Raw genomic sequence first — 12,754 nt, forward strand, 5'->3', positions numbered from 1 at the left:
ACTTGCTCCCTCGTCAGGTGCCATCTGTAAAATGGGGCACGGATCCCTTATTGGCAAAAGTCCTCAAAATAGCTGGGAGGGTTTCCTTGGAACCAAGAGATGGGTCTCAAGAGATGCACTTCTGGGATGAAGGAGAGATCAACTCTGTTGGGTTCTGGGAAGAGGGAACCTGTTTCCAATTTCCCTTCCCTATTCACGTCCGCAAGGCTCTCACCTGGGTCAGCGTCTGCACGTGGATGATGTTAATGAGGCGGAAGAGGAAGGACATCTGTGTGGGCACCTGGGATATGTAGGCAAGCAGGCGGCACTCGGATAGGACTTCGGCAACTGGGGGCAGAGAGGCAGAAGTGTGAACAGCAGGCTCAAAAGCTCATCAGTGGCTCAGGCCTAGAGGCCTCCTACCCAAGCTTCTGGGCAGGCCCCCCTTGGGTTCTGACTCTGAAGCTGGGAGCTCCCACTGTCAAAACAAGTACAGAAAAAGTGGACTGCAGAAGGAACACATCTCCAGCCATTCTGCCACCTAGGCTCAGCTTGCCTTCTCCTTAGAGCCCCCACTGGTTCACCCCACCTTTTCCTTCAGTCCTGCCCAGGGACCACCTCTCCTAGGCTCTCCCCCAAGCTTCATCACCTATGTCCCTCTCATCCAGGCAATTCCAGGCCAGGAGAGGAGGGGTGTTTTTTGCATTTTGCTGGCAAAAATGGTTTTTTACCTTTATTAAAATGTACATGCTCATTAAAGGAAGCATGGGTGACAGAGAAAAGCAAAAGCAGCAAAGAAAACCACTTGGAGAGCTACCACCTTGACTCCAGCCACGTGGTCATTTCGTGCAGCTACTTCCAGCCATTTTTCTCTTTGCTAAAGGCTGCGTGTGGGATGGATTCGCCTTGGCATTACAGCTTTTTCTTACCTTTCATGTCCACCTGGTTTTCAAATCGGTCCAGTGACAGAGTGACACAGCGTACCAGCATGTTGGAGTCCACCAGCGAGCTGTTAATTTGCTTCAGGAACACCTGGAACTAGAGCAAAGCCCAAGCTCAGACCGCAAGTGGTGGGCTCCTGGCTGGAGATGGCCACGGCCCAGGGCGGGCAATCACTGCAAGGGGCACTGATCTGCCCCGACTGAGCTCTTACCAATAGCAAGACCAAGGCTCAGGCAAGTTGGGTGACCTGCACTTACAACCTGCTAATAAGCAGCTCTAGCAAGAACTCAACACAGACCTTCTGACACCATGCCCAGTGTCCTTTTGCAATGAAGGGTGCCAGACTGCTCTCATTTTTACTTCAACCAGTCTGAGCTGGGTTTCTGTCACACACACACACCCTGTGAACCTAACATACCAGGCCCAGTCCCGTCCTTCTTGGCCTCATCATGGCACCCACCATACTGCTAATGAACGTTTGCTGAAGACTGCCCACTGACTGCCCAGTATTCTCCAATTTAACACCAGCACCTGAAGACTGGCAAGGTCCAGGGCTTCAAGATAACTTCCGGACAGTGCAGTGAACCCTGTGGAGCCCTGGCTTAGTCTTACCTTTGCATCAGTGTTGATGTATTTATTGAATCTCTTGAATGCATCAACGTTGAACTTCATCAGCTCCCCCAGGAGGTCAAAGTAACTCTGGAGCACATCCCTCGACTTGCACTCACTATCCACAATGCAGTACAGGATGTGCTGGGAGTGGGAGAAGACAGGGTAAAGGAAGGAGAGTGGCTGAGCCCTGGGGCCAACAAGCAGCTGTGGCTGCTGCCCCCAGGCTGTGCTCATCTAAGCTGCCCCTCCTGCCTTCCACCAGGGCCTGGAATGTGGCTCAGACCACATGACGTTTGGTTTAAGCAAGCATCCAGGTCAACAGAACCTGCACCCCGGTCTAGAATCTCATCTGAGGATGCTGGTGGCTCCAAGGGCAGGGCCAGGCTTGAAATACCTCACTAGAAGGTAGCGGCAGGTTGGGGTATGTAGTCATGACCTCTCTTGTTTGCCCAAGGCTCAGATCTAAAGCCTCTGACCTGCTTTGTGGTTACCAAGATGGCCAGAGCTCTCCAGCTCACAGGTGAGGGGAGCTGTCTCCCGATGTAACATCGGCCACTGCCGGAGAACTGAGGCCATTTACGTAGATGAAGCACAGGATTTAAGGGAACGGGACACATTTTGACCCCACGGTTTGTCTCTATGCTTATGAGTGAAAAAGTTTACACTGAAATGAATGAACTTTTATCAAGAACATAAAGCCAATTTAACCCTTTATCTGATAGTTTTCTACGATAAACTTTCCATGTTGCATTTTCCTGAAGTTTTATAATGATTTGAATCAATTCTTTTCCTTATGGATTTTACAATTCATGGGTCAGTTTTTTCTTTGTATCCCTTTTTTTTTAAGCCAACTATAGCTTTGGTCATTTTGTTCCCCCACTTTTGTAAGTTTTGCTATTTCTGAAGGCCACTTTTTAATAAAGGGAAATTAACTTTTAGTTAGTAGCAAAATATCCTGAGGGTCAAAAGGCCTTGCTGGGTAACTCTTTAGACTCCTACACTCCTCTATGGCCACCTCCCAAATCCCTCCGCACCCACGGGGAACCCAGAATTGTCGATTCAGGGAAAATACTAGGGCAATCTGCACTGACATTTTAAAATAAAAAGATCTAGTCTGCTTCTCACCAGGTGTCTAGGTTTCAGGACAGGAAAGCAATGCATGGGGCTGACGGGAGAATGGGACACCCAACACCCTGGTTCCTCCAGGCCATTACCTCCAGAAGGCCTCGCTTCAGCAGGAACATCTGGTCAGCATAGGAGGTGGTCCCTCGGAGGAAACTCTCCACAGCCCGGGCTTGCCAAAACCTGCGACCCAAATGTTGACCCCTGGCCCAGGTGGCTAAGGCTGCCCTCTTTTGGCCCATGCTCCATTCACCCATGTTTGCTGCCTTTTCTATTCAACAGACACTTACTGAACATCTACCAGGCATCAGGCCTCATGGTGGGCTGTGGGGACACAGCAAGAGTCCCCCTCCTAACAGAGCTGACAGCTCAGTGGGGAACAGTCCTCTATTTGGTTCTGTCTGGAAGGAGTTATGTCTCAAAGAAGGTGGCAACTAGGATCAAAGGGCTGGCCCCAGTGAGACACATGTGAAAATGAACTCTAGGCTTTGCCCCTTCAGAAGAACAGAAGGATATGGAAGAGAGGGGCTAGGAATGCATGAAGGAATTGGATGGATGTGTGTGAATGGGCCACTGAGCTCACTTCTGATGGGCTGTCCTAGAGAAGAGATGGCTGATGTTGACTGAGTGGTCCCAGAGGGCAGAGCTGGGATCCATGAGGGGGAGGCTGGACAAGGCAGGCTGAGTTGACAGGGGCACATTTGGGCAAGGAGCCTACTGACAACTCACACTCGGCCCTGATGGAATGCCTCCCTTACCACTACTCCTGTCCACAGCCTTCAAGACTCATGTTTAGATGAGTTTAAGGAACTCTGAGAAGCCCTCCCTGTCCATGCCCACCCCACCAGCCCCCAGCTGGGGAAGGGGCATTCCTTTGCTCCCACAGCTCCTGGGGCAGGTCCTGGCTCCATTTCTTTCCACATTGCATTGAAACAGGTTTATTTTCATGCTTTTTTCCCACAATCCAGGGGACTCCATGTGGGCAGGGACTATATCTCCTATTTTTCTTCCACCTGTCCAGTGCCAGCACAGAATAGGTGGTTGGTGAATGCTTGGTCAATTTCTGAAATACAATGCTGGCAAAGCAGAAGCTAACACATACCTGCTAAGTCAACAAAAGGGAAGACGGCAGCCAAATCCCCTCGCCCCCACAGTAACCAGACAGCCAGGGTGGAAGATGGTGACTACAGGAGGTATTTCTAACCACTTGAGAAACACCCAGCTCCTGGGCCCCTCCGGAGTGGCTGGTGCCTGTCCCCAGACCTACCTGAAAGATGACTCGGCTGGCTCCTTCTTCATGACCTGTAGCAGACGAGTTAATAAGCCTCTTTTCCCGTCACACACCAAACTCCTGAAATAAAACAGACAGGGATACTAGTGGCTGATAGGGGCTAAAGTTCCACTTGGCTGAAGGACTGTTATTTTGGGGTCCTGGGGCTGGGTCTCTCTGCTGTCTTAGGTGGGTGAAAAAACACGGGGACATTTCCAAGCCAGCAGGATGTCCTCCTGCTCTACCCAGGCCCAGAGCACACCAAAGACTCCTGAATCTTAGAACTGAATAGCCAAGTGCATTCACGCTGCGTCTTAGGCTAGTCTTCCCTTCCCAGACCCAATGGCAAGTGATCAGAGGCCGGAAACATATCCAGAATCAGAAAAAAGACTCAGAACTGCTGGAGGGAGAGCTATTTACACCAAAAGTGAGTTTGAAACACCATGACAGAGTTTACCAAATGGGGTGACGTCTCTGCCAACAGGCTGAGGCACGGAGTATCCTGGGTCCCAGGTTCAGCTCCAGCTGGCCTTGGACAAGTACCCGTGCCTCTGGGCCTCAGCTTCCTGGTCTTGATGAGGAAATGACTTAGGCTGCATCATGAGGGAGAGAGGGCCAGGCAGGCCAGATTTCTGGCCCTTAAACTCCCTTTTCAAATAGAACAGCTCTACTTTTATCCACTACAGACATTGGGGCACGATTTCACTTGAACGATGAGTTCTCCAGCCTTTAAAAAACAAAAAAAGCCTGGGGAATTGTGACTCTTGTTGCTGGATACAGTCCTCCCTGCCCTGACTGCCGTGAGCCTGTGACCTTCTTCAGAAGGTAGGGCAAACATAACCCAGCTAATGGGACTTGGCAAAAGGCAAGAAAGGAGCATGTCAGCAAAGATGAGTGACGAGGGGGCAGGGCACATATGACCTTTGGCAGGTGACCTCTCCGAGCCCCTGCTCCCTCATCTGTGAAGTGGCGGTCATGATGGCACTTCCCTCCTAAGACTGCTGTGGGGCTCCGATGAGACAACGCAGGTGACGTTAGGACAGTCCCTGACACACAGGCGCCCTCAGGACATTGGAGCTACACATGAGTGAGACAGGACAAGTACTCACACCTGTGTACACCCATCTGCGAGCCCTGGGGCATGCAGGCAGCAATGCTCACCCCGCCCATGCTCACCTGTCAGTGTTGAGGACAGCTTCCACCTCGGGGATGTTGGCCTTGAGAGAGATGGCACTGAGTTCGTTCAGCTCCTGGTTGTTGAGCAGCAGGTATTTGTTCCTGAAACAAATGGGTGTGAGAGGCTAAAGGACAAGAACCAGGACTGCTGGGTCAGTACTGGGCTAGTTCCCTGCCCATTCCTGTGAAGAGAACCTGAGAATCCCCAGGAACCCTCCCCTGTCACTGCTTACCCCAGAGCCAGCATTCTGCAGGAGGGCACACGGGCTCTCAGGCGATGGGCCCCAACCCCAGCCTATGCCTGCCACAGTCACCAAGAGCACCTTCCCTGAGCATCTCCAGGCCTTTCTTTTGTCACTGAACATTTCTTTTTGATTTCTCAAAGGCACTTCCAACTCAGTGATGTCCAAATCAAACTTGTCATTTTACTTCTTAAACCTGATCCTATTCCAGCATTCCCACTAGGAGCCCTGAGTTGGCTGTGACACTCCCTCCTTCACCTTTCACATCCAGGCCTTCCATCACCCAAGCCATGCGGACAGAAGCAGCTTCCCAAATGGCCTCCCCCCAGCAAGCGATTCCATACACAGCACTCAGAGTGATCTTCAGAAAACAGGAATCTGATCATAACAGGTCACTCACCTGTTCAAAATACTCCTAGTTTTGCAACGCTTCAGAATATATAAAATCCAAGCCAGTGGACATGACTCATAGGCCCTGTGGCCAGGCTACCAACCACCTTTGCAGCCTCACCCTGAGCCAAGCCCCTGTCACTCGCATCATCGGCCACACTGGCCTTCCTGAAGTGACCGTGCTTCCTCCTGCAGGGGCCTCTGCCCACATCATGGCTTCTAGCTAGAACACTCACCCTCTCACTCCTCCCTTCGACCCAATTTACTACTTCCAACCCTTCAGGGCTCAGCTGACAAGTTACCTCTGAAGGGAAGAGCTCCTGACCACTCTCCGGCCAGGTCAGGATCTTGTCAAATGATTTCTCACAGAACCACACTCTTTTCCTCCAGAATACTATCTCCATTTGTCACTGTACATTCAATGGTCTAATTCTCTGACTAATGTCCCTCTCCCCTCCGGAACCGTACCCTTCATGAGAGCATGGCTGTTTTCATTCATTGCTGTCTCCCCAGAGTCTAGCACAGTGCCTGGCACACACAAGTGCTCAGATTTAAGAGTCTGATGAAAGCTAGGGACCCATTTCCTCAGGGAAAAAAGTGCACATTCAGAACACACTGGTGCTGTTCAGAGGGTTCACATACTTCTGGAGCTTAAGGCCTTCAGACAGAGAACCTCTCAAAGAGGATGGTCAACATGATCAACATGATCCAGACGAAAGTTGCAAGGTGAAGGGCCTTGGGACCACATTTGTCCTGAGGCATGTTCCGTTAGTTTAGACAATGTTTCAGAAGAATTTAAACCACATTTAAAAATCAGAACCTTTCACATAAATGTTAATTTCGGGCTTTCCCAGAAGCCATGCAACAGTGGGCCCAGCTTCCTGTACACCAACCGTTGGCAAAAGCTGAGCAGTGGTTGCCTGTGTGTTCTAGCTCATCAAGGTCCCCACCACACTGTCTCTCCAGTACTAACGTCAAGGGTCAACTGCGATTCACTCCTCCTCTGCACTGTTTTCATTACAGCAGAGAATCATTCTCCCACACATTCTCTATCAAAGGTTAAAAAAAAAAAGGAGGGCAGAATGTGTTTCAAGGAAAATGGGAGAGAGCACATGTCCTTGTGCTGGTGAAGCATATTCCATCTATTCAGTAAGCAAATACTCAGCCCACTCTGCCCATCTGAGGTTCCTGCTGCCCCTGTGAATAGCCAACTGTCTGCTCCTGGTTCAGAGGGACCGACTGTTGAGAGATGTATTGACTCCAAGGGTAATAAGGGCCAGTAACCTCCGGACTCACTTCCTAGGGTGGCTGTGAGGGCTGAGGGAAAGCTCAGCATTGTGCCCGGCATAAAGGAAGGGCAGCCACATGTGGTAACACTGAGGTGACAGTAGCTCTCACAGCTCCCAGGTCCTCCTCCTGAGCTGAGGTCAGCGATGGGATAAAGAGAGGAGAGAAGACAGCGCAACAACTCTCCTTCCAGGGACGGCTTGTACTTACTCGTGGTGGTCACTGAAACTCTGGAGAAGCCTCAAAAACTGTATCTTCAAGGTGATGTCCTAAAATACATGTGCATCCTTGACGTTAGAACCATAGTCACAATGTTCCAAAAGAACACAATGCTCTGGTGAGAGCCTGGGCGTGTCACTTTGCTTCTCTGAGCCTCTGTCCTCATGTACAATGAGGACTTTTCTTTAGTAAAAAAACCCTCTGTTGACTTCCACATCTGGCCAACAGCAGATTAAGCTAATGTGGACCATTCCTGCTAAAAATACCCCAACATACTTGATAAAAAATAACCAAAATTCTTTTAAATGTCTAAGGCTAAGTTCTTAAAAAGAAACAGAAATCCATAGGAATCAGAAATGAAAAAGAACTGCGTTCCGAGCAATGAGCACAAGAGCTGAAGGTCTGCAGCTCCAGGTGGGGTGGAGAAGTGGAAACGAGACTTATTCATGCCAGGGCTTCAGTTTTAGTGCCCTGCAGGGACCAGATAGAACCTTGGGCCTGTGTAATGCCTGGCGAGTGTATATATTTGCTGCAAGAAGGGCTAGAAAAACCCCACCAACCAGCCCAGGGAGCTGGCAAAGAAGCCTGTCTCTGCCAGGGTGCTGCTGGTGGTGGAGGGGAGCCCCCAGGAGGAGGAGGACCCTGGGCTCACGCTACCAGAGCAGTAGGGCCAAGACACTCAGCATGAAAACTGGCCCTGGAACATCGTAGCCCCTGCCTGAAATACCTGGCAAACAAAAGCAAAGCACTCTGTAGAAACACCTCCAGAGCCCAGGCTACAGAGGTACTCAGGGAAAACAAGCCGCCTGAAGGAGACCTCTCCATAAACATTACAGAACACGAGGCAACACTCCACCCCAAGCTGAGTGTGAAGACTCAGACGCAACTATTAGTACCATGAGCAATCCGAAAGAGCCCACGATAAAGTATGTTAAAAGAGATAAAACGCAATAGAAAACAAAACATTAATATAATGAATAAAGACTAAGTAGTTTTTGACAAAGAGCCAGACAAAATGTCTAGAAATATGGAATATATTCACTTGAAATTAAAAACTCAAATGGATGAGTGAAAGGCAAACCTGACAAGGCCAAAGAGAAACACAGTAACCTGGAAGATAAGGCACTGGGGAAAGCCCCCAGAAGGTAGCACAGAGACCAGGGAGGATGGTTGTGCGGCACTTTAAGGTCCAAGAGCACTTTCCCCATCACGCTGGTGGCCGAGCCTCTGCATGGCCCATGAGGCCAGCAGTCAAGGGAAGGTGATCTTCCTTTTGCAAGAAACAGAGGCTCAAAGATTCAGTGACTTGTTCAAGCTCTCCCAACAAGCTGAGTGGCACCACAGGCCTCCTGACTCCCAGCTCAGTGCTCTCTCTAGGGCATGGTGAGAGAGACCAGGTGGAGGTGAGCCTTGATCCCTTAAAAAAAGCAAGCATCCTAAAGCCTTTTCTGGATGCAGACCATTGGCGGTGCGTGATTCTAGAAGGCAAAACTACTGTCAGTGGGTGTGCATCACAATGGGGTAGAGTACAGAATGAGGAAAAAATTGCTGCTAGGTAATGGAATGGCCCTGCCTCAGTGGAAGTGAGCTCTCCATCCCAGAAATGTACAAAGGGAAGCTGGTTGGAGGGCCTCAAAAGGGATTTCTGCATGGGTAGAGGGGTGGGGTCAGACCCTTCCTCAAGGCAGCTTCTAATGACAGGCTTATATAGGCTATGACTTCCAGTTTCTGTACTCTCAAAGAAGGAGATATCAAAGGCTCAACAGCAGGTCTTGAAACAACTACTCCTAGTAAGTAAGGCCCATCTGTTGCCAGGGTCCCTTGCTCACCGGGCTACAGTCACAGTTCTGGTTGTGACCGTGGAGAACAAGGGCAGACGCTGAATGCTTCCTCCAAATCAGCTTGTCAAACAAATTATTGAGTCCAGGGATCAGCTTGAACTCTGCGATCATTCTGTGAACCTGGATACAGGGGTACAAAGGCAAAAATATTAAGACAAATGTGCTGTGAAGATCTAGCAAAGCCTCATGCTCAGCACATACAATACCAACCTTCAGGATGAAGAAGGCAACAGTTAGTAGAGATTGTTGAGATTTACAGAAAACATCCACACTTACTCTGCTCCTCACTACCTCTCCCATTCCACACAAAGATACTTTTAAACTCTGCTCATTAATCCTCACAACAACCCTACTCACACTCTACAGCAGGTCCTTTTTTAAGAATATGAGTTTTGGTTTCTGCTAGCCCTGGGTTTGACTATCGGTGCCACCATGTACAAACTTTGTAACCTTAAAATCCTTAACCTTTCTAGTTTGTTCCCTCCTCAAACCATTAAAATAAAAACACCCCTCATGCTTCACAGGATAAATTTCAACTGGAGGCATGATAAAAATATTTTAAAAAGAAACTAAAGATCCTAGAAAAATCTATGTGAAGTTTTTTTTAAATTATCAAACAGTGAGAAAGACTTTCTCAAGTTTTATACTAAACCTAGAAGCCAAAAGGGAATATTGTTGAATTCAACCACATAAACCTTCTAAAATTCTCCATGGCAAAACTCACAATAAGCAAAGTCACAAGTCAAATATGACAAATGGAGAACATATTCGCAATCTTGTGTCACTGGCAAAAAGCTAATTTCCTCTATAAGGAATTCTACAAATTTCTTAAACAAAAAGACTAACCCTACAGAAAAAAAGTGGGCAAAGGATATAGACAAGATATAGACAGGAAAATATAAAAGGTTCTTCAATATATGGAAAGTGCTCAGCCTCACTTATAATACTGAAAGAAATTCAGATCATTTTTCACTTTTTCAGATTGGCAAAGAAGAAAAAGTTTTATAATACTGTGTTGATGAGCTGGGCCTCAGGCACACTCACTCATATGCTGCTGGTGGGAGGCCATATTGGTACTACTTGTAGAAGGAAGATAGTTTGGCAGTATCTCTAAAAATCACAAATGCGTATTCCTTTTGACCAGCAATTCTACTTTTAGGAATTTATTCTCAGACAGATCCATATAAATACTAAATGACATATGTACAAAGTTACTCATGGCAGCATTAGCTGTAATACCAAAAAAACAGACATAACCTATACTTCCATCAACGGGGATTGGTTGCATAAATTATAGTGCATTCATTCAATGGGATATGAGGCACAAGTAAAAAAGAATCAAGGTCTTTTACGTGTAGAACTGAAAATTCACCAAGACATATTAAGAAAACAAGTGTGTATATGCTATATTACTGATTGTGTTAAGAAAACAAGACAGGAATATATTTGCTTTTATAAGGATAAAATGTCTCTAGAAGGATACTTTAATAACTTAGAATTAGATGCTTCATGGAAGAACCAGAATGTTCAGGATCAGAGGGGAGAAAGGCTTCACTGATACTTATTTATATCTCCTAACATAGAACCATGTGAATTATTTATCTATTAAAAAACGATTTTTTACATAACATAAAACAAAGCTATCACTACCTCTTCTCAGGGCTGTTGTAAGGATAAAGTCAGAAAATGTAAGTAAAGTCCTCAGCACAGCACCAGTGCTCATTAATTTCCATTTTACAAGGGGAAAGGGAAGTTCAGCAGGACCGACTTGGGCAAGGCGGTGGTGGAAATGTCACCCTAACTCAGGTGTTCTGATCCTAAAGCCTGCCCCTTTCCAGACCACCAAAGGCATGAAATTATCTTGGGAGACCAGAACTTGACAAAGCTGTGACTCTGGGCAATGTTCTTTGAGCCCAAGTCCCTTGATGGAAAATGAGGGGTAATGAAGCTGGTGAAAGGACTCAATGAGGTAATGTGGAGAAAGCTCAGGGCCTGATTGACAGAAAGCGCTGGGAAAAAATGAGTACTGTATTGATTATTTTCATTAGCACCACAGGCACAGAACTTACGACATTTGGGGATCGTTTTCAGTCTAGTGATTTCAATTTAGCCAAGACTGGTCAGAGAACTTGGCCCAAATGCACAACAATAAGGCCATTCTAAGGAGAAGCCTTCCGGGAGACCCAGCCAGGGAAACATTCTTCCCTTGCTACCCGAGTCAAGGTGGGTCTGCTGATCCAGGTCCCCACAGTGCCTGGCATACAGTAGGAACACAGTAAATGCAGACTGTGCAAATGAGGACGTGCCAGCATAACACTGGTTCTCAGTCAGGCAGGATTCTGAGGCCAACCAGTAGTCCCTCCCAAGGAAGCAGCAGCTGTCATCACACAGTTGAACTAAAGAACAAAATTCGTAGAAACTAGGTAACATAAAGGCCCAGGGAGCAGGGAACTGCTGTGGAGGGGACAGAAAGAAGAGTCAGGGCAGCAGAGTTTAAATCCTGGCTCTACGGAGGCCTGGAGACTGAGAACACAGCCCTTTTTGTACCTTGGTTTTGGTTTTCTCAAGCACCAGGTGAGGGGAGAAGGGGGTCACCACCTACTGTATAAAATACCAAATACCCCAAAATTCAAATACGAATAACTGTGAAAATGCCTCAAAAAAGTAAAAGTACTCAACACATGTAAGACATCACAATGATTATTTTTTATAACAAATATATTCCATGTTGAAGGAAGGAGCCCCAACACTGGACATCTCATCCAGTGTGCTGCTTTTAAATACCAACCATATGCTGACGACCCCCAAAGTTATACTTCCAGCCTTGACCTCTCCCTTAACTCCAGGTGCAGGTAATGCAAGTGCCAATTCTAACAGACACCTCGACCCTAACTTATTCAAACTGAACTCCTCACCTTCCTCCCTAAGCCTCCCCCTCCATTCCTTACTTACCAGTCTTAACCATCTCAATAAATGGCAAATCCATCCTCCAACCTGCTTAGGCCAAGAACCTGGGAAGGAGTTAAGGAAGCTATCCTTAATTCCTTTCTTATGCCCCATCCAAACTATCAGCAAATCGCACCTCTTCTACCTGCAAATATCCAGAATGCAAGCACTTCTCACCACACCCACCATCAACATGCTGGTCCTAGCCACTATCATCTCTTTCACACAGCAGCCAGAGGGGTGACTTCCCATTTCGCTCTGAGTAAACACCAAGGTCCTTAAAACAGCCTATGAAAGCCTGATGGGATCTGGGTCCCTGCGACCCCTCAGGCCTCCTCTCCTTGCTGCTTGCTTCAGTCCATCCCCCCAGCTTCCTTACTGTTCCACCAATCCGCCAGGCACACTCCCACCTCAGGGGCTTGCTCACCTCCACCTTGCCTCAGGGATCAGCAGGCCTGGCTACCTCACTTTCTTCAGGACACTGCCACGCCAGATGTCATCTTTGCACTGAGTCTTTTCCCTGGCTACCCTATCTAAAACTGCTCCTCACTCGTAAAATGGGATAACTGCACCTATCTCACACAGAGCTCTGTGAGAGTCCAGCGTCGGACTCAAAAAGGTGCTTAAGAACTGCTGAGCTCCTAGCCTCCTCTCCGCTTTATTACCCCCTCCCCTAAGCCTAGGAGAGGGCTACTTCTCCCCTATCTTGAAGAGGAGAGCTGCATACT

General features: G+C 47.9%; 1 protein-coding gene across 2 annotated transcripts in view; it reads right to left on the reverse strand.

The window, feature by feature from the left end:
* TRPC4AP (transient receptor potential cation channel subfamily C member 4 associated protein) overlaps positions 1-12,754 on the reverse strand; it is a 69,857-nt gene that overhangs the window by 2,038 nt on the left and 55,065 nt on the right. For both annotated transcript variants that reach the window (XM_014850746.3, XM_014850745.3), the window contains exons 10-17: positions 9,069-9,200; positions 7,231-7,289; positions 5,102-5,203; positions 3,923-4,006; positions 2,748-2,838; positions 1,534-1,674; positions 909-1,017; positions 215-327 (exon numbers count right to left, since the gene is read on the reverse strand). In XM_014850746.3, coding sequence (XP_014706232.1) covers positions 215-327; positions 909-1,017; positions 1,534-1,674; positions 2,748-2,838; positions 3,923-4,006; positions 5,102-5,203; positions 7,231-7,289; positions 9,069-9,200 — 831 coding nt within the window. The remainder of the gene's footprint in view (positions 1-214; positions 328-908; positions 1,018-1,533; positions 1,675-2,747; positions 2,839-3,922; positions 4,007-5,101; positions 5,204-7,230; positions 7,290-9,068; positions 9,201-12,754) is intronic.

The sequence above is a fragment of the Equus asinus genome, chromosome 15, assembly GCF_041296235.1.
Source record: "Equus asinus isolate D_3611 breed Donkey chromosome 15, EquAss-T2T_v2, whole genome shotgun sequence".
Taxonomy (NCBI): domain Eukaryota; kingdom Metazoa; phylum Chordata; class Mammalia; order Perissodactyla; family Equidae; genus Equus; species Equus asinus.